This window comes from Ochotona curzoniae, unplaced genomic scaffold (genome assembly GCF_017591425.1).
Source record: "Ochotona curzoniae isolate NIBS_2020 unplaced genomic scaffold, NIBS_Ocur_1.0 scaffold_2453, whole genome shotgun sequence".
Lineage (NCBI taxonomy): Eukaryota > Metazoa > Chordata > Mammalia > Lagomorpha > Ochotonidae > Ochotona > Ochotona curzoniae.
The window spans coordinates 6,666,196-6,687,993 of NW_024467094.1; the positions used below are offsets into that span (position 1 = coordinate 6,666,196).

Consider the following 21,798-nt stretch of genomic DNA (forward strand, 5'->3'; position numbering starts at 1 on the left):
GGTTTTCCCAACACCCTCATGTCTGTCGCAGGAAGACTTATTACATGACATTTCTATTGAAGATGGTTTGTGTCTAGTGTCACACACACACACACACATCTCCTTGTATGGTTTGAGGAGTTAGGAGGGATATAGACATAGAAGTGGGTGTTTGTCCTCACAGGTGGAACCTTGGCTCAGATGTCTGTGTTCCGTGTTGGAGTGCCGGGGTTCTCAGTTCCTGCTGATGTGGACCCCAGGAGGCAGCACTGATGGCTCACATGGTTCATCCCCTGCCACGTGTAGACCTGGATTAAGTTCCTGGCTCTTGGCTTTGACATAGCTCAGTCATAGCCTTTGCCATTTGCGGAGCGAGTCAGTGGATGGGAGATTGCTCTGTTTATTTCAAATAGAACATAAAATAAAAATGTGTAATTCATACTCCTATTAGGATGTAGGATATTTCCAGAAAATTCTCTTATGCTCTCTTCTGGTCAAGCTTTTGCTGTACCTTCCAAAAGTTATCTATGGATTTAGCTTTGCTTGTTCTACGTCTTGTTCATGGAACTACAGAGTAGCTATATCTTGTATTGTCCAGCTTCATTCACAATTTTTTTTTAATATTCTTTCCATGCTATCTCCTGCATTAGTGGTTTGTTGTTTTATATTCCTTGTCTTACTGAGAAGTAATTCATTGTATAAGTACACCAAATAACTTTACCAGTTCTCTGTTGGGGATCATGTTGGTTCCAGTGTAAGGCTGTTATGAGTCAAGCTGCAAGGAACATTATTCTACAAGTCCTTTTGTCCAAATGCGGCTTCAGTTATTTTAGGTTTAAAAAAAAAAAAAGTGGTCAGAACTGGTTCTGGTTGAAGCCAGGAGCCTGGAACTCCATCCAGGTTTCCCATATGGGTGATAGGGGCCAACACACTTCGGCCTTCGTCCTCTGCCTTCCCAGGTGCATTAAGTGGAACCTAGAGCAGGACTCAAATTGGCACTACAATATGGGATCCTGGTGTTGTAAGGAACGCCTTCCCGTGCAACACTACAAGACCAGCCCTAACTGGTTTGTTGAACCAGTCACTGAAGGATGCGTGGGTTGCTTCCAGTTTGGGGCTACTATAAATAAAGCTGCAACAAACATTCATGTGTGGGTTTTTGTGTAGACATAACTTTTCATTTCTCTGAACTCAGTGCCCAGGAGAACAGTTGCTGGGTCGTGTGGCTGTTTTTGTGTGTACCTGAAGTGCTGTACGTCTCTCACAGCTGTTAACTGTGCCCTACAAATCTTGGTACATGGTGTAATTTGTATGCTTTTCATGAATTTTTGGGCTTCCTCTTCAGATTTTCTTTCTGACCCCTAATTTACTTAGAAGTACGTTTGATTGTACTCGTTTTTGGTTTGCTTTCCTTGTGGGTGTAGAATTTGCTATGTGTAATTCCAGTGATTTTTTTTTTTTTTAAAGAATTGAAATGATTGTGTGTTTCAGCTCTGGGTAGCTGAGATTGAGTTTTAGGTCCAAGATCCAGTCTGTCTTGATCTGTGTTCCCTGGGTGTTTGAGTGTGGAGTCGGATGAAGGTGTGGTTGAATTTTTGGGTTTCCTTGATAATTTTCCTTGTAGCTGGAGCAACGATTAAGGGAGGGAAGTGAGTGTCTCCAAGTGTGTTAAGGGGTGATCTGTGTGTCTCCTTTCAGGTTTCAATTCCTATATCTTGTAACCCTGTTTCGTGCAAGGTTGCTGTGTTTTTTTGTTGTAGTTGTTGATTTTAGTGAATTGACCCTTTTGTCAATTCCTTACTGTTTCTAGTGGTTTTCTTTGCTCTGAAATTTCTTCCTTTATCTAATATTAGTCGAGTCATTCCTGCTTTTTTGATTAATATTTGCGTGATACAAATTTTCCCACTTTTTAAGATTTCATCTTGCTGATAACATTGTATTGGAAGTAACTTTCAGAGAGACAGTAAGTGACTGGGTCTCATTTAGTAACGCATTGCCAATCTGCATCTTTGACGTGTGACATAGCCACTCACCTGCCAGGGCTGAAGCGTGCTATTACTGGTGTTCTGGATTTGTTTGTTTATTTGTTGTTGTTGTTGTTTTTGGTGTGTGTGGCTACACATGTGCACCTGTATTTTTGTAGTTTCTGTTTTACTGTCTTTCCATAATTACTTGACTGTTTGTAAGAATCCATTTGGATTTTATCTGTGTTTTTGTAAACATCTTTTTGTAAACTTTAAGTGGCCACGCTAGCTGTGACATTATATCTGTGTTAATGATTATAATCTTAGGTATGTTACTAGTTTTGGTGAAATATAGAAACCCTAATCCCTTTATTTTCCTTTATACATCCCTAGTAATAATGTGCTTAAATATCTAAATACATTTTTAAACTACAAAAGCCAAGATTATATTTAAAAAAAAAAAAAAGCTTTCTCTCTCATAAAAAATGAAGAGTGAGAACAAAAAATTTCATCTGTTGTTTCATATTGTAACTGGCCAAATTATCAGGGCCAGGCCAGTTGAAGCTTTGTATCACTGTCTCTGTTTAGAACATTTTCCTTTCTGCTCTCTGAGGATAGCTGACTATTTTCTTCATCTGCCTTCCTCAGGGAGAGTCGTCGGATTTCCGATCGATGGTTCTTTCTGTCCAGCACTGGAAAGCTTTTTCCGTTTCACTTTGGTCTGGGGTGATTGCTAAGGACAAAGCCACTGTCACTCGAAGGCTTTTTCCTCTAGGTGAGGCTGTCATTTCTGATGTGGCTTTCAAGTCATTTCCTTTACCTTTCATTATTGTGCGTCTGACTGCGCGTCAGCTCGTTGTGAATTTCTTGGCTTTGTCTTACTGAATGAAGCTCACTCCGCTTCTTCAATCTGTAGCTTTCTGTATTTTCCCAGATCTTCCAAGTGCTCAGACATGATTTCTTTGAATGCTTTTTTTCCCCTCCTGCATACCTCTGTCTCCTCTCACGTGGTAACAACAAAGTGAGGTACAGGTTAGATCTTTCCCGACAGCCCCACAGTTCCCTGCTCAGTTCATTTCTCTCGGTTTATTTTTCTCTTCTTTGTTAAGATTTCATAGTTTTATTAGTCCTTCTTCAGCCTCATCAATCTGTCTCCCCTTGCATGGTGCTGTTGAATATTTTCATTTTAGTTTTCACTTCTAAAAAACTTCCATCTGGTGCTTGCTTTAATAACCTTTCTTTGCTGAGGTTTTCTTGTTCTTCGGGCTTGCCCAGAGTTCACAGTTGCTCAAGGAAGCCTTTTGACTGATGTTTGCTTCACCATCTGGGTCAGCTAACTCTTGCCACTGGCATCTCAGGATAGGCGTCTCTTGATGGTCTTCTGTTTGAGATTTTCCTTGTTCCCGATGTGACATTACGTTTGCTGGAAATGTGGACGTGTTTGGATTTTCGCTCTGAATTGTATTTACCTCTCAGTGAAACCTTCTGTTTTGGCTGATTTTTCTCTCGTAGGGGCTGGGGGACATGTTCCACGCTCAGCCTCCGTTGACACTGAGAACAGTTCCTCCTACGTGGAGGGGGACTTCTAGCCTCCTGATTGCTCTCTGGCCAGGAGCAGTGAGAGTGCCTTTTCACTGCCCTGCTGTCAACACAAGCAGTGGCCATGACCTCATTACCTCTGGGCGGTGCTGCAAGCCTTGATGCCCATGGGGCTTTGTCTGGCCACCATTCCATAGCAGCAACGTGAGAGCTCAAGTCCAAGTCCTAGTGCCCACTGGCACCATGGGGTGGAATGAAAGATCCTGTTCCTTTCTTGGTTTCTCTGGTACTACCCATGGCATGGCAGGATTGGGAATGCGGGAGCCTCATTATAACCTAGCCGGCCAGGGTGAGGGTCTCAGCTTCTCACTTTCCCTGGCTAGAATAGAGCAGTTATTGTCTAAAAGTTGTCTGTCTTGCTGAACTACCTCAGCCTTTGGCTAGAGAGAGCAGGTGCGTTTTAATCTGCACCCCTAAGTTTTTCTAACTTGCTGGCTCTTCAACTCACTCACATCTGGGATGTTTGAAGCTAAAAGAGCAGCCAGCAGACTCCCCACCATGCATGCCTTGTTGCCCACATTGCCAGCAGCTCTCCCCTCTCCTCACCTGTCAGCTGGTGTGACTGTGTAACATCTAAGGTTGTAAGCCCGTGTTTCCCGGGACAAACAGAGCAAAGTACAGCTACTCCACTTTCCAGAGCCATATGCTAATTTTTACAGACTTACCACCTATTGTTTGTGTGATTTTAAAAAGACAAGGCATAAAATATGTATTTTGCCTCTTGGAGACAACTACAAGCACACTAGCATGTTACTGTGTCAAGCTTTGTGGATGTAAACTTTTTCATTTTTAATCTTGGGGTTCCTTTGGTCACAACAGTCAGAAGTGAACTTGGACTAAGTAAGGAAAAAGTAAGGGCTGCTCATAAAATCCAGTGCTTCCAGGCAGGAAGGGGTCATCTCTCCGTCCCCTCCCTCTCTCCCCTCTGCCTGGCTATCGGGTCCTCTCCTATGCTTTTGTGTTCTCCAACCTCTCCTTATCACCCAATCCAGGCCCCTTCCTGTGCACATCCCTGCCTTCTCAACCTCCTTTTGCTGATTCTTGCCCTGCAGCTCTTTGAGCATGGGGTGCCCTGGGCATAAGTCCTTGGGCTCCCTCCTCCCACCACACTGTACAATTCAGGGCCTCAGTCACCACTGGACAATACAAGCCACCAAATATACAACTATCACCCAGGTCTCTCCTTTGGGGTCGGAAGGAGAGAGAGTTGTGGCAATTAACTCTTTGTTTCTCCTCCCAGATGTTCCCGTCTCCAGACTTGTCTGTCTTGGAGAATGTGGCCCATCTGTCCTTGTTGAAGGAAAACTGAGCAAATTGCCATACAAAATGCCCATCCAGCTTGGGATAACTTCATCGGGCTGTGATCCACACACCATCTGCCTTCCGCGTTTAGAGATTCATTTGTTTATCTGAAAGAGTTAGGGAGAGAGAGAGAGAGAAATTGTCCATCCTTTAGTTGGGCCAGACCAAAGCCAAGAGCCTGGAGCGCTACCCAGATCTCTCACATGGGGGGCAGCAGCCCATGCACTTGGGCCATCTTCTGCTGCTTTCTCAAGTGCCTTAGTAGGGAGTTGGAAGTGGAGTAGCCAAGACGGTGAACCATCGCCCGTATGGGATGCCATTGTCACAAGTGATAACTTGATCTGCTGTGCCATACAATGCCATCCCTTTCATCTACCTGCTGTAGGAAGTGTAGCCTGGCTAGGAACCTGCATTTCCTTACTCCATTTTCATCTGACTTACATACGATGTTAATCCCTGATTCTTGCCTGTCCATGTTTGTTTCCCAGTTTAGCATGTATGCATGACACCTGCAGACTGGGCTAAACAGGACTCTTGAAGTCAGTGTCTTTTCACAAAAAGTTGTTAAAAAAAAAAAAAAACAAACAACAACAAAGCCACACCTGGCCGAGTATAAAAGAGGAGTGAGTGATTTCAGTTCCGTCCGCAACCCTTGCTGGTTTCTCTTCTTGTTAGAGAAGCTTGACTGACACCAATAAGCTCCATTCATGAATGGGACGCAGAAGGAGACAGCTAGATTTGTCATCAGGCATGAGCTGCAAGGGGGCTCTGGAGGAGATGGGAGTGCTGGTGACCCAGAGCCATATCCCTGGCCAGAAGTCGGGGCAGTAAGGGGTCCATCACAGTAGGAAGAGATGGTGGAAGTAGGAAGAGACCCGTACCCTGGAAGGAGCAGGCTTTTGGTCCAAGCTGTGAAATCGTCACACGGGTCTTGCTCCCTGCAGACAGCTCTGCGGAAAAGAAACACCTGTCATGAATGATGGAATATGTCCCAGCTGCGATCTCCTCTTCTCATCCAGAAAACACAGAAAACTGCCCAGAGACATGTCCTTGGCCTGTGTGGAATCTTACATGTGTGTTTGTTTGCTGCTTTCTTACTCTGCCTGCATTTGCTAGCAGATGGGACAGATTCGGTACTGGGGACGTGGCAGAATTCAACAGCTTCCAGTGCCAGCTGCCCAGGGCTTAGCTGAAGGACCCATAGACTTGGGTTGCTGTCTGGATTTTACACTTTGGTGAGTGATTGCTGCTTGCTCTTTGTTCTCCTGTCCTCAGCGTGCCCCCAACTCTGGCTCTGCTATAGCCTGTTTATGTACATCAGAGGGTGTATTGCCTTGAGTATGCATTCCTTACTATTTGGGTGTACCGTGCCTCGGTCTCTCGCCTGCAAAATGGGATTCATTCCTAGGAAAGATGAATGCCTGGTGTATAGTAAGTCCTCAGTGAGCTTCTGCTGGTGGTATTACAAGGTGCACAAGCAATATCTTGCACCCCGTTTTCAATCCTTTGTGTGGTCAGAGAGCCCTAGACTTGCTCCAATAAATGAGGTCATAGTTTCAAGCCCAAAGTATGGTACTTGGCCCAGAGTAGCGTGCTGTGGGCATGTGTCTCATTGCTTCCTTCTGCCCCACCCGATTTCTCCTGGGTTGTCTTTTTTTTTTTTTTTTTTTTTTTTTAAGATTTTGTTTGTGTATTAGTTAAATTTACAGAATTTATAGAGAGGAGAGACGAAGATCTTCTCTTTGCTGGTTCACTCCCCAAGTGGCTGCAATGGTCGGTACTGAGCCATTCTGAAGCCAGGAACCAGGAGCTTCCCCCGATTCTCCCACATAGGTGCAGGGTCCCAAGGCTTTGGGCCGTCCTCTACTGCTTTCCCAGGCCACAAGCAGGGAGCTGGATGGGAAGTGGAGCACCAAGGACATAAACCCGGTCCCCACATGGAATCCCAACAGATGCAAGGCGAGGACTTAAGCCACTAGACTACCATGCCGGGTGACCCTGACCTTCTTGAGCAGTCGTATGCTCTTGCTTTGGGAAAGAAGAGCTTGGGAAAAGTTGGGACGTAGATAAACAAAGGCTTGTCTCTGGCTTGACTCTTACAGGGTCCCCCTTGGGGCACAGTTCCACTCATCCTGCTCCCTCCCCAGACCCTCACGCCACCGCCTCCTTCTCTGGACCCTGGAATCCTTCTGCCACCCACCTGCTATTGTCCCAGCTACCATGGCCCTCCAGGAAACTTATTTTTTGAAGAAAAGGCCCAAACGGAGGAAGTCCAGAGCTCTAGTGCGTGCGGTTGTGGAAATGGGAGCACTTGCTGTATGGGATGACTTTTCTGGGAGCCTCAATTTAGTGCTCAGAGGTTCGGCCCACTCAGGTCTCGCAGGGTTCGGGGAAGAGCAGATGCACATGGCAGGAAAGGATGTGGGATTGGGCCAGCTTCCGCTGCTCTGCTGTCTCAGGCCATAGCACTTGACCTTCCTGGGCCTCCAGAGTTGTGAATAATTGCCGTTCTGTCGTGAGGTTATTATGATCATAAAACTGGAGAATTAAGTGAGAATGCACAGCCTGGTGCCTGATAGAGAGCTACCTCTCAGTGACCGTCTGCCCCCCGCCCTCTCCTCCTCCCTCTTTTCCTTTAGAAAGCATAGATGAAACTTGGAGAGAACTGGCTTTTCCTAGGCAACACCCCAAACATGTCAATTGCTTATTATTTGACTTTTAAACATTGTGGTGACCTCCGTATAAGATAACACCTGTGCCGTGTGAAGCACACGGAGCAGGACTGTGCAACCAGTCTTTAAAAACTTCTGTTCATCTTGCAAAATTAAAACTCTGTGCCCATGAAACAACTCGGCATCCCTTCCTCCAAGCCCTGGGCAACCGTCATTTTACTGTCTGTTATTTTCTGGGGTTTTTTGTTTGTTTGTTTCTTTTTTTAAATTGTCATTGTCATGAGTGTAAGGTGGAACCTAATGGACGTTTTCATTTGCATTTGTCTGTTGATTGGTGTTGAAAAGTGGCTTTTTATGTGTTTCTTGGCTGTTTGTGTGTCTTACAAGGATAAACAGTCATTCAAATCCTTTGCCTGTTTTTAAGCTGGGCTGTTTGCTTTTTTAATTGTTGAATTGTGGGAACTCTTTATCTTTTCTGGATATTAACCCCTTATCAAGCGTGCATGGCTTCCAAGCAGCTTCTTTTGTAGGTTGCTTTTCCACTGTGTTGATTGTGATTTTTTGATGCACAGAGATTTAGTCTGGATAGAACCCCCCCCTTTTTTTTTTTTTGCCTATAATTTTGTTGTCAAATCCAAGAAGTCACCGGTGAGTCCAGGGTAGTCAAGATCTTTCCCCTAAGTGTTTCACAGTTTTAGTTATCTTTAGGCCTTTCATTTCTTTTTTTTTTTTTTTGAGTTGATTATTTGTAATATTGAACCTTCCTATCTAACAACAAGATGTGTATTTTTTAAATCTACTTTTGCCTTTTATTTGTGCCTCCCAGAAGTTTTCTTTATTGAAACATTGCATGTTTGTAAGATTTTTTTTTAAAGTTTCAGCTTTTTGATGCTATTAAATGTGGTGGTGCTTTTCCCAACACAAATTCTTTTTTCATTTTTAGAACCAAGTAATATTTGTTTCTCTGTTAATGTGTACCCGATGGCCTGACTCACCGCTGGTGTTTGTGATGGCCATGCTTCAGTGGATTGGCTTATGGCCTTTGTGATAAATTTTCAGGTTGAGAAATTATGAATTATCCCAGCTCAGCAAAGCTGTAGTTCATGCGCCTTCCTGAGTGACATAGAAAGTCTTGAAAAGTACCCCACCTACACCCCCGTCCTGAAATCACTCAGCGCACTCTAGCAGAGCCAGAAGTGACTCTAAGGGACTCGCAGACAAGGGTGGCAAGACACTAACACCAACAAAGCAGCCAGTTAGGGAGGTAAGTCAAATTTGAATCCCCATCCAGAAAGCTGCTCTTATACTGCCCGCCCCAACGTCAGGATGCCAGACAGTGGTGTCAGCCGCTGTGATGTAATATCAGAATTCGAATTTTTACAAGAACATATGATGTCACAGAAGTGCAAGAGGCTGAAACTACAGATTCAGAAGTCAGTGTGAACCTCATGTGGGAGTTCCTGATCTGATCTAACACTTTGTACGAGTCATGTTGTCAGAAGATCTAAGTTCGCAGAATGGACACGTGTAAAAGCAAATACTTGGTAGACCCACACAGCTCTGGAAGGCTTTTGCAAAGTGAATCCAAAAATAATCTTGAGGAAGGGCCAGTGCTGTGGTGTAGCTGACTAATCCTCTACCTGCCACGCTGGCATCCCCTATGGGCGTTGATTAGAATCCTGGCAGCTCTATTTCCAATCCATTTCCCTGCAGGATTTCCCAGTCTGTGAAAGCAGTGGAGGGTGGCTAAAGGCCTTGGGCCCCCTGCACCCAGGTGAGAGACCTGGGATAGCTTCTTGCTCCCAGCTTTGGATCAGCTCACTCTCAGCCACTGCAGTCATTTGGGGAGTGAAACCAGTGGATGAAAGATATCTCTCTCTCTGTCTCTCTCTCTTTTTCCTCTCTCTCTGTAACTCTTCCAATAAGCATAAAATAAATCTTCTAAGGAGCCAGGTCTTGGTGCAGGATCCTGTTGCGATGTGTTCTGTGTTCAGATGCTGGGCATAGATTTGCCATTGTCTTCATGAGCAAGCTCCTTTGATGCTCCAACCCTCTGTTCTCTCGGCATCATTGGAGGGTTGGACTGTGTTACCTGTAGCATAGAACCTTGCTGTCCAAACCCAGTCACACCCCGGAAGCGTACAAAGGGCATGTTCTGTTTCTTGGCCCAAATTCCCATGGCGGCTGAACTGGGCAGCTCTGAGAGAGCATTTACCAAGTGCCTTTTGTGCATATAACTAGTCCCTTCCCCTGTATCCGGTCACGCTTTACCTGACCCTGACCTGTTCCATCCCCAAGCACACACCTTCTAGGTGACACCAATGCAGTGAAGGACAGGGCCTGCTGTCCTGGTTGACCCTCTCCCAACGCACTGCCCAGCTTCTCTCCCTGATCCTGCAAGGTTTGCCCATCTGTGTCCCACGTCTCTCCTCCTGGCTGCTCAGGATATGTGACTCAAGAGAAAAGGAATGCTCGTTTCTTCTTCTTTTTAAAGATTTATGCATTTTTATAGGAAAGTCAGATATACAGAGAGGAGGAGAGACAGAGAGGAAGATCTTCCAATCCAATGATTCACTCCCCAAGTGAGCACAACGGCTGGTGCTGTACCGATCCAAAGTCAGGAGCACAGAGCCTCTTACAGGTCTCCCACATGAATGCAGGGTCCCAAGGCTTTGGGCTGTCCTCGACTGCTTTCCCAGGCCACAAGCAGGGATCTAGATGGGAAACAGGGCTGCCAGGATTAGAACCAGGGCCCATATAGGATCCCGGCTCATTCAAGGCAAGGACCTTATTTGCTAGGCTACCGTGTTAGGCCTGGAATGCTCATTTCTAATACTGAAAGGGAATGCCAGACACGAAAGGTTAGCACTAGGGGGTGTGGGAGCGGGAAGGGTAGAGGAATGAAAGGGGATGGGATTTGGCCTGGCACAATGGCTCTATTGGCTAATCCTCCCCCTTCGAGCGCCAGGTTCCCCTAATGGGTGCCAGTTTGTGTCCTGACTGCTCCACTTCATATCTAGCTCCCTGCTTGTGGCCTGGGAAAGCAGTAGAGGATGGCCCAAAGCCTTGGGACCCTGCACCCATGTGGGAGACTCAGAGGAGGCTCAAGGCTCCTGGCTTTAGATTGGCTCAACTCTGACCATTGTGGCTGCTTTCTTTCTCTATGTCTCTCTCTGTAGATCTGCCTTCCCTATAAAGATGAATCAATCTTAAAAAAGAGAGAGAAAGAAAATAAAGGGGATGGGGTTGCGGGGATACTACAAATATTGGTTTTTTTTTTTTCTTTTGAGGCAGTGAGAGAGACAGAACCTCCCACCCACTAAACTCCTTCGCTCCCCAAATGCTCACAACAGCCAGAGCTGGGCCAGGGCTGAAACGAGGAGTGGGGAACTCATGCCAGGTCTCCCGTGTGGGTGGCATGGACCCAGCTACATGGGCCTCCACCTGCTGCCACTCAGGTATGTCTTAGCAGGAAGCTGGAGTTGGGAGCTGGAGCTGGGTATGGATTCCAGACAGTGTGATATGGCCCACGTGTGTTTGCTGGCAGCTAAAATGCTAGGCCAGGGGTGGAAACATCTGGATCGTAGACCATACAGGGCCCGTGATGTCATCTGGTCTGGTCTTGCCAAGGCAGTCACAGGTAGGGCATGAAATTCAATACATCAGGCTAATTGCTCAGATGCTGATTTTGTGTGGCCTGTGAGATACGGTGTATAAATGGCCTAAAACCAAACAAAATGAACAAAAGCTCCCTATAGCTTTGATTCTTAGAAAACAGTATTTATATGTAGGGGTTTTTTTTGAGAGGTTGGGTTTTTTTTTATTTTTTGCTTTTGTTTTGTTTTGTTTTGTTTTGCAATGTTATAGGACTTTGTAAGATTTTATTTTCTCCAAAGCATTGATGGACAAGTGCATTCTACTGGGAGAAAAAAACTGTTTACATTTCCAAATATTTTCTCTTTGTATGTATTCTTTGTTTATTTGAAAAGCAGAATCTCTTTGTCTCTCTCTCTCTTACACACACACACACACACACACACACACACACACACACACACACACACACTCCTTAGAGACCTCCCATCCACTGGCTCATTATCCCAAATGCCCGTGTTAGCCAGAGCACAGCCATGAACCCGGAACTCCACCTGGGTCTCCCAAGTCGGTATCAGGGACCAGAGTCTTGAACCGTCACCTGCTGCCTCGTAGGATGTACGTGAACAAGAGGCAGGATGGGAAGTGGCGTGAGGACTGGGGATAGCCACTCTGGTTTGGGATACATACCCTCCCCCCGACCCCCGCCACCACCACCACCAAATGGTGCTTTCACTGCTATGCCAACTCTCAGTCCTCAAATTTGTTTTGTACTAAGATAAACTGATTCTGAGATTGCATTTTCCCATGGACATTTTGAAGGACCCTCGCATGCCAAAGTCACTTAAGTCAAACTTTGTCTTTCCTTCCCTTCCATGTGGCTGTGTTGATGTATAATACAGTTAGCTTATTCGATTGTGGTCTGTAGCCTATTTTTGGTCCCCTGCCACCTGTAGGACTGGGGCGCTTCAAAGCATGAATCTGGAATATTCCAGAACAGCAGAAGAGCAATATGGAATGTGTGAACTAGAGCCTGGAGACCCATGCCTCTCTCCCCGTGAGATGTGGACTCGTAAGTTCAGCCTTCAGCACTGTTGCAGAATCATTCCAGGAAAAGAAACTCCCATGGGGTCAGTGTGGTGTGCTGCAACGTGCTAGGCCTCCACCTGCAACACCCGTATGAATGCTGGTGTGAGTGAAAATGGTGTCCAGATGGAATGTTGGCATTGCAGGTGGTGGCTTAACTTGCTACCCTGCAGCACCAGCCCCAAATACACGTATCTTTTTTTTAAAAGATATATTTTCTTTATTTGAAAGGCAGATAATTACAGTAAGGAAAGAGTTCTTCTATTCATTTAGTTCATTCCCCCAATGGCCACCATATCCCAGGCTGATCCAAGCCAAAGCCAGGAGCCAGGTTTTTCTTCTAGCTCTCCCACATGGATATAGGGGGCTCAAGTATTTGGATTATCCTATGCTGTCTTCCCTAGCCCTCCAGCAGGAAACTGGTTCACAAGTAGAGCAGCTGGGACACAAATGGGCACCTACCTGGAATGCTGGCACTGCAGACAGCAGGTTAGCCCACTACTACACAGCACAGGTGCTCAAATAAACAGATCATTAAGAAAGGAAAAAAAAAAAACTCTTCTTCCTCCTCCACTGGGGTCTCCTGCAGCACAGTATCACCCCTACGGGAATTGGGGCAGGGAAGTAAAAACAAAGCTGGCTGTGGGTGCCACCAGCCCAGCCCCAAGTCCAGGCCTTTCTGCCCTACCCAGGCTCCTGAGTGAGGACTATAAGTGGTTCTGGCGGGCTCAGAAGAGGAACTCAGGCTCTGCTGTTGACATTTCGCCACCACCCAGCCGCAGGGAGCAGGGGGGGGCATTCCTACCAGCAGCCGAGATTTCATAACGCGAGCTCCTCCGGATGGACAAGGTGCAGAAGGCCCTGGAGGGGGTTGCTGCTGGGGGGCTGGGCCATGCGGGCTAAGCCTGGGAGGGTCTCCATCCAGGAGAGCTGGGGGAGGGTGCTGCCATCATCCCCCTCAACCCCACTCCAAAGCTATGGGGTGGGGATGGGGCTGAGCCCTGAGAAGTCTTAAGCAATGGCTGATGGCTCATGGCATGGAAGAGAGTATATCTGGGTATACACCGTGTCTACACGGGGCACACTCCAGGTCAGCTCCACTGAGGGTCCCTGCCACCCCACTTCTCTTCCACCTTGGGCACTTGTCACAGGCTCCCAGGGTACAGGCCAGGGGCATGTCTTGGCCTTTAAGAGGAACTTGAAACAAGCTTTCAATGTCACCAAGATGCCTCTGGGGCCTGTGTATAGCCGATCCTTCCTTTACGATGCCTCCACTGCATGGGGGGACGCTGAGGCAAGCAGATGGAAAGTTCCTGGGACTATGAGAAGGGAGGGAGGAGCCATGGGCAGCAGAGACTCGAGGGGTACTGGGGTCAGCACGGAGCCCTCGGGGTCCCCTAAGGACACACGTGGTATTAACTGAGAATGTTCGTTTTCATCTTGCGATTGCATTTGTGCCAGCAGAGGCCACAGGGGGCAGTGACTCAGTCCCATGTGTGTCAGGGAATGACAGGGTGGAAGGTGTGTCTTCAAACTCAGCTCCCGGGTGGGTGTTTGGCCTCACGGTTTGGACTCCCATGTCCCCTAAGGGAGGACCTAACTTCAGCCCCCCGGCTCCTGCCTACACCACCAGTGTTATGCTCCGAGGTGGGAGGCAGCAGGTGAATCGCAAGTCCTTGGGCCCCTGCCACCCATGTGGGAGACCCAGAGGGAGTTTCTGGCTTCAGCTCTTGAGGAGTGAACCAAGGGATGGGCACACTCGTATTGTTTAAATAATACAGGAAGAGAGAGAGTGTGGAACCCACATCTCTGGGGATACTGTCCATGGTCCAGGTTGGAGGTAGCTGGGTCCTGGCAGCAGCATGGTCATTGTCCAGTGCAGATGGGGACGGCGCTGTTGGATGTGCCCCTCCTCTGACCGACTGTGGAGGAGGAGGAGGAGCTGTGCTACAACTCAAAATCCCTAGCAACTGAAGGTCTAGCCCTGTTGTAGCCAGCTCCTGTGACCTGATGCTTCTGTTGTTGGTTTTATTTTCCTTGCCCAAGCTGCTCTTTCTGCTTCTCTCCGCCCTCTAGCTCTCAAGGGGAGCACAGGTGCAGGTGAGTGACTAGCCGGGCAGCTAAGGGCCAGACAGCGGCACCTTCACAGAGCCTGGGATTCATTCTCTCACTGCCCATCTGTGCCTGGGAGAGAAAAGGGGAATCTTCCAGAATGGACAGCAGTCCTTTATCTCATCCCAGGTGCGTCAGGAGAGGGCTGTGCAGGCCCATGAGATGTCTTTACCTGAGCTCACTGGAGCAGGTGCAGGCTCCAGCCCTGATAGCCCGCTTTGATTCTCAGGATTCTAGAATGCAGGGCACTGATCAGCTTTGGCCTTGGTCTTGACCCCCACTCACAATTTGGGCATTCAGAAAAGTCCTGCTTGATGCGCTTGCCTGTGATCCACTGCCCAGCCACTGTCCCATGCCAGACTGCCTTGAAGAGCCCCCCGGTCCTGTGTGCTTAGGTAAGACATTGTGCTTAGGTAAGATGAAGGACTTACAGGGACCTGTGTGAGCTCCTTCCAGAACCATGCTCTGGGGACGGATGGGGGAGAAATCCACCTGTGAGGACAAAAGTTGGCTGATGACGCCTTGCCTGTCTGCTCCTGCGGGAGCTGACAACAGGCAGGCTGTTCACGTTCCACTGTCACTCTTGTGATGACACCTCATGTTCAGCCTCCTGCAGTGGGCGCTGGGCCAGCTTCTGCTGCTTTCCCAGGCCGTTAGTAGGGAGCTGTGTTGAAAAGGAACAGCTGGGACATGAATTGGCACCCGTAAAAGTTGCTAGTTTGCACGCAGGCCACAGTTTCAGCTCCAGCTCCTGATTCCAGTTTCCTGCTAATGCAGACCCTGGGGAGGCAGTGGGAATGACTCAAGTTGTTGGTTCCCTGCCACCCAGAGGGGAAACCTGGATTGGTTTTCTGGCTCCCAGCTTTGGTCTAGTCTAGTCCAGGCCATTGTACTCATTTGGGAAGTGAACCAGCAGGTGGGCAGTCTCTCTCCACCTCCCAAGTAAAACGTTTTCAACAGCTTCCAAACTCCACAACAACCTGGAGTGGATTTTCCACCTGTGCTTCTATATGCTTATGTTTTAATATGTATGCATCATCTTCCGTGATTATCTATTTATTTTAAAAAATTGTTTACTGAGCCCGGTGCGGTGGCCTAGCAACTAAGTCCTCACCTTGCACATGCTGGGATCCCATATGAGCCCTGGTTCTAATCCCAGCAGCCCTGTTTTCCATCCAGCTCCCTGCTTGTGGCTTGGGAAGCAGTCAAGGACAGTCCAAAGCCTTGGGACGCTACACCCTTGTGGGAGACCTGTAAGAGGCTCCTGGCTCCTGTCTTTGGATTGGTGCAGCTCCGGCTATTGCAGCCACTTGGGGAGTGGATCAGCAGGCAGAAGGTCTTCCTTTCTGTCTCTCCTCCTCTTTGTATATCTGATTTTCCAATAAAAATAAATACATCTTTTTAAAAAACATTGTTTACTAATTTATTTCAGAAGGGGAAAGAAAGCATGTGTGCGCACACTCGCTGTGCTGGTTCACTCCCCCAGATGCCCACGACAGCTGGGGTGGGCCAAAGCCAGGAGCCAGGAGCTCCAGCCAGGCCTCCTGCATGGGTGGCAGAGGTCCCACTGCTTGAGCTGTGATTGCCTACCATCCACCAGGGTATACGTGAGCCAGAAGCAAGAGCAGAGCAAATGCAGACAACTCCACTATGGGCAGCCAAACCACTGAGCCAAATGCTGACCGTTTTTCTTCTTTTCAATTGTATGAATTTATGTGTTTCATTTGATACACATGTGCATAGTGGATCAAATCAAGGTTTACTAGCCTACTCTGTACCCCCTACACTTGTCATTTCTTTGGAGTGAACCATTAAAAAATCCCTTCTAGTTGGCCGTATGCGACACCATTTTGTTGACTACTATCACCTTACTGTGCACAGAGAGCCAGGACTTTGCCTGTCTACCTGTACAAGTCTGTCTTATCCATGCCTGTTGTATGCCTGCTGCCTGGTACTTATTGGTCAATAGATCAGTGACAGAAAGGATGCCTGCATGCCACCCATCACCACATCATTCCAGCTTCATAACACCTGGGCTCCCAGGGGCATTTGTGAGAGGGTGCTTGAAGGCTCACTCGGGCTGACTTTTTCTGTAGATAGGCGGCCTCTCCTAGGCCCTAAGGGAGCTGGAGAATTTGCCTATGGGGATGTCCATGAGCCTGAGCACTGGCCCTACAGCTGGGAGTTCCTGTCTCTTTGCGTGTCATTTGCATTGCTCAGCTTTGTGCTCCGAGCTTCCTCTTCTGGTTTCCTGGTCCTTCCCCAGATCCACGGAGCTGGACCAACTGGACCAATAGACTGCTACTTCCTCGGCTTCCTGCACCCCCATATGACTTTGACCCGACTGGCTGGTGACAGGGTCTGCCTGGAAACAGTGAAAGCGTTGACATAGCTGTGGGCCTCGACGATGGTCACATGGGCTGTTAGCATGACAGCACCCCTCAGTCCCGTGACCACCCGATTCCACGGATCAGTAAATTGAGGTTCAGAAAAGTCCAGAAAGTTGCCAGAGACGCGAAGATAACAAATCTCAGAGTCCAGATTTGCAGCCCAGTCTGTTGGATGCCACAGCAAGCATCTAATCACTGTGCCAAAATGCATGATATGATCTCCTGGAATGGGGTGGGGCAGTGGGTGGGAGGAGCCACAGGCGACCCTCATGCAGAATCAAGGAGGAGGAGCCTCCTACAGCCCCTTAGGAAGTCCATTCTCCACACACATTCACACACACCCTCTCCTGCAAGCTGGGCTAAGCAGCCTCGAGTCTCTTCTTGCTAAGATAAGAAAGAAGAGTAGCTGGGCAGGGTCTTGGAATCACCGTGAACATAGCCGATCCCCAGGGAAAGGAAAGAAAAATGGTGGGAGTGAAGGGCAAGGGTAGACAAGAAATGGGTACCTGGGAGCCGGGCACCCAAATGGAAGGTGTGACAGGAGGTTCTGAGAGGGCACGTGGCACACACTCCCCTCTTCCCCTGTTGCTTCAGAGCTTCAGTTCCTAGCACGCTGAGGGCCACACTCTGGCAGCTCCATCCATAGGCAGCTGACTCATGCATGCCTGGAAATTCAGCCAAAGTCCCCCCTGAAAGATTCTGGTTTCCACCCCACCCCACTGGGGTCTTCCTACCCAGGCCCTTGGGGGTTGGCCACTCCCTCCCTGGGCATTTCTGGGCACTCCCTGGGCTCTTGGCGTCGCTCCACGCTACCCGAGTCCCATCCCTGAGCCTGTGCCTTCCTGCTGAAGGCTGCTCTGTCTTGTTGCTCAAGCACAGTCTGGGTGGGACGGAGACACCCACGGTACCCCAGCTGGAGCAGAACTAATCCCATGGGGCTTGTGAGCACCTGCTACACCATCGAAGCAGGTGCACCCTGGGACCTGGTGCTCCCCAGACTGACTGGTGGTGTCTGTGCCTCATGCAGGCGATGACTCAGGATGCAGCCAGGGGCCACGACGTGCACAGAGGACCGCATTCAGCACGCCTTGGAACGCTGCTTGCATGGACTCAGCCTTGGCCGCCGCTCCAATTCCTGGTCAGGTAGGTCTCCAGGAGGTGTGTGTAGGTGGGGAGAGAGCAGTGTGGAGGAGGCAGCCCAGGGCCAAGTGGGTACTGGGGATGACTCCAAACCTTGGGTAACTTGAGCAAGGACTTGGATTCCTCCCTGGGTGGGCACCCAGCCCAACCCCTCCCCTGGTATCCAGTATGACTTCAGTGTGTGTGGCCTGGTCTCCCTTCCCTCTGGAAGTCTTCCATCTGCCTGTGTGTCCTAGAAAGCTAGCTTCTTGAACCTGCTGAGAAACTCCACAGCCACAGGTTCAAGACAGCAACTGGGGACTTGCAGGGGGCTCTCCCCAGCATCTCTCTCTTTACTGGCTTCTAGTTTCTTCGACTCCCCACACCCCAACAGCCTCAGCTCCAAGGAGCAAGAGGCCTTGAAAATGTCCCAAGTTGCCCAGGATGGTGAAACAGGCTGTGCGCCAGCTGGGACCGTCACGTCTCCAATAACCGGTGCCAACCTGGTCATAGCCATTCCTTATGATGGAAACAATGTGTCACATCCTGTTTCTCACTTCCTCCGGAAGAAAGCTGTGAGCTTAGAAACCCACTGTGCCAGGAACACGCCTCATTCCTTCCTACCTCTGGGCTTTTGCACAAGCTGGCTCCTTCTCATCCGAATCTTCAGTGTCATCTTGAGATGGTCAACAAGTGGTAGCTTTCCTTGCTGCCTGCTGCTTGGGTTTTGAAGGGCTAAGAGTTCACGGAGCTGGGAAGAAGCGGATATCGTTAAGTAAAAGAATGTCAAGGATTTTGCAAATCCTATGGACTGAGGACCACAGGAGCACACGGTTCAGGACTTCTTGCGCGTGGGAGGAGCCATAGAGTTCCAGACACGAGAGGGGCCCTGGAACTTAAGTTTCGTGAGATTCATGGTCAACCCACTTCCATCAGACCTGCACTTGCTCATGTACATTCCCCTAGACACACACACACACACTGAAGCCCACACACTTACACATGTGCGCACATATGTGTACTCACACCACACACACTCACACACATGCAGCTGCATTCACACACATTTGCACACAACACACTCATCACGCCTTTAGTTTTTAGGGATTTGCCCTCTCCCATTTCAGAGAAAAAGAGACTTTCAATCTCGGAAAGTCTGGGGAAGTTACAGAGTGACGAAGCTCTCCCTGCAGCTAGTAAGCGGTAAACACGCTTAGATTCTTCTCCTTCCTGGGTTCCGGGCCGGGCTGTCCTGGGAAGCCCTGCAGCTGCCACAGACTTGGACTTGATTTTGATCCCTTTGCTCTTCCAACTGTATCTGCCTCTGCGTTGCGTAGGCACCAGCGCCCACTACAGGAAACCCGGGCCAGGAAGGCTGTGGGTGAACTGGGTGCCCCCCCAGAGGTGCAGGAGCCGCAAGTGCTGCGGTTCATTGGCCCCTAAAGAGGACCCTGGCCTGGATCTGCAGCTCTCCCTGGGTTTCCTGAGCCTGCTGCATGTTGCAGGAACAGAAAATAGGTCTTGAAGTCCTACTGGGACCTTGAATGGTGACCCCATGTTGTGTGTGTGTGTGTGAGAGTGTGTGTTTTCTTTTCTCTTCTTTTCTTTTCTTTTTTTTCCTTTTCTTTTCTTTTCTTTTCTTTTCTTTTCTTTTCTTTTTTTTTTTCTGAGATGCTCGGACCTTGGAAAGAAACATTTTGGCCTCAATCTCCACTTCACGACCAAAGGCAGCCAGGAGAGACTTTAGCTAACTCTTCTTCATTCCCTTTTGCAGCTGGGCTGTGTCTGAACTGTTGGAGCCTCCAGGAACTGGTCAGCAGGGACCCTGGCCACTTCCTCATCCTGCTGGAACAAATCCTGCAGAAAACTCGAGAGGTGAGGGTGCCCCAGAGGTGCATCCAGCTCCAGGGCTCTCTGCACCACCCAAGGGTGCTTGGCTGTGGCCCTGGAAGCTACATAGGTTTTGCTTGCACCTGTAGGTCTCCAGGTAGGGATGAATTCTTTTTCAAGTGGATGTGCAGTGAGAAGGGGAGCCAGGGTCCTAAGTGATTTTCTGAGCTGGGACACGGCATTGTGAGTTGAGGTTTCAGCCAGAAAGCAGGAGGGAAGCCGCCCTAAATTCCTCCCCCCACCAAGAGCCGCAGCCCCAGCGATGGAGAAGGTAGATCGGAAAGGTAAATTGAGGCTGCCTCTGATCGGATTCTTAGGAAGTAGGGATGTGTTTGTCCGTTCATTCTTTATTCAGGGAGGGCTCCCACCTGTTGGTCTGCTTCTCACCCCTCAGTGCAGGTCTGCCATGTAGCCGGCAGGAACCCACTGTGTGCTGCTGCTTAGGATCTCACATACTAGAAGCTGGAGGCAGGGACAAAGGCAGGTGTTAAAACCAAACCCTCCCATGCAGGAGGCAAGAGGCTTAATTCCTGGGCCAAATGCCCACCTCTGCAGAACATGCTAAATGCTGATTGGGCTAGCATTTAGTGAATCCCAAAAGAGAATTCTGGCTCTCTCTCTCTCTTTTTTTTTTTTTTTAATTTTAATAACTGTGTGTATTTGAAAGACATACACACGGGGAGAGAGAGGGAAAAAGAGCTCCAACTTTCATGTGCTAGTTCGCTCCCCAAATGCCTGCAACAGCTAAGACTGGGCAAGGCTGAGGCCAAGAGCCCAGAACGCCAAACAGATCTCCCATAGGGTGGCAGAGGCCCAAGAGAACCTACTGAGGTCTTCCCACATGCAATAACAGCTGATGTTTCCTCTGTGCCTCTAACTTGCACAAGTTCCAGAAAGATCCAGGAGACCTTCAGCACTCTGACCAAAGGATTTGACACTACATACGCACATGTGTGTGTATGTGAAAGCGTTTCACAACATTCATGCTGTGAAAGTTCAGCCCAGTGGTTAACACATACCAGTTAGGACCCCTGCGTGCTGCGGGGAGAGCCTGCCACGTGGCCTCCCGGCCTGGGCTCCTGACTTCAGCTCCCTGCTAGCAGCAGGTGAGAGCTCAAGTTGTTGAGTTTTGCATTACTGGCCCCTGGCTTCCTTCAGTCTGTTGTGGGCCCTGCCCTTGGAGGCATTTGGGGAATGAACCAGCAGGTGGAAGGTACCCTCTCTCCTGGCTCTCTCTACATCTCAAATAAATGCATTTCTTAAAAAATTATAAACAAAAACAGGTCAGAGACAAAGTTAAAAGAGAAGTTTGTTTTAGTGCAGTAACATTTTGACATGCCTTGATTTCAAAATTTTCTGCCTCCAAATAAGCTTATCTTTCAGTTCCATTTTCTGTGCACACATGTAAAGTGGTAGGCTCTATCAAAGAGACTCATAAAAGGAGAAATGGAAGTCACAAACAGGAAAACAAACACTGCCTCCATGGTAAGAAAATAAATGCAAACGGGAATCATAAAGAGGCAGCCTTTGCCTAGCTAATTAGAAAAACAAAAACCAAAAAACCTCCCCAAACCTGCGATAACCAACCAATGCAGGAAGACCATGGTCAAATCGGCATTGTACACGACAAAGATAATAGAAATGGCAAAATCCTTTTGGAAAATGATCTGGAAGTATATCTCAAAGGGGAGATTATTTCAGAAAACTCATGGGGCTAAATGATAAGTTGGTTTGGGGACAGTTTGGGGCATAGTAGAGAAGTCACGGCTTGTGACACCTGCCTGGTTCAGTCTGGCTTCTCCGTGTCTGATCCAGGTTCGAGTTCTTACACGACCTGGGAGGCTGCAGGTGATGCCTTAAGACTACTCGAGTGGGAGACCCACGCTGGGGGTCCAGGCTCCAGTCTGGCCCAGCACTAGCTGTCACAGGCATCTGGGAGAGTGAACCCAGGAGTGGGCGATGTCTCTCCCTCTTTTTCTGCCTCTCAAGTAAAGTGAAAATAAATGGGAAATTATGCACATTTTTAAAAGGTATATTTATTTTGGTACCCCCCAAAAAATGGAAAGTGATGTATTATTTTTAAATAACATG

General features: G+C 48.5%; 1 protein-coding gene across 5 annotated transcripts in view; it reads left to right on the forward strand.

Annotated features, from left to right (window-relative positions):
• Positions 1-21,798, forward strand: part of PIK3R5 (phosphoinositide-3-kinase regulatory subunit 5) — a 61,187-nt gene that overhangs the window by 23,971 nt on the left and 15,418 nt on the right. For 3 of the 5 annotated variants that reach the window (XM_041001455.1, XM_041001457.1, XM_041001458.1), the window contains exons 2-3: positions 17,726-17,841; positions 19,592-19,692. In XM_041001455.1, the coding sequence (XP_040857389.1) occupies positions 17,739-17,841; positions 19,592-19,692 (204 nt within the window). In that variant the 5' untranslated portion in view covers positions 17,726-17,738. Of the gene's footprint in view, positions 1-17,714; positions 17,842-19,591; positions 19,693-21,798 lie in introns of those variants that run through there. The other 2 variants (XM_041001456.1, XM_041001459.1) reach the window with 2 other exon arrangements.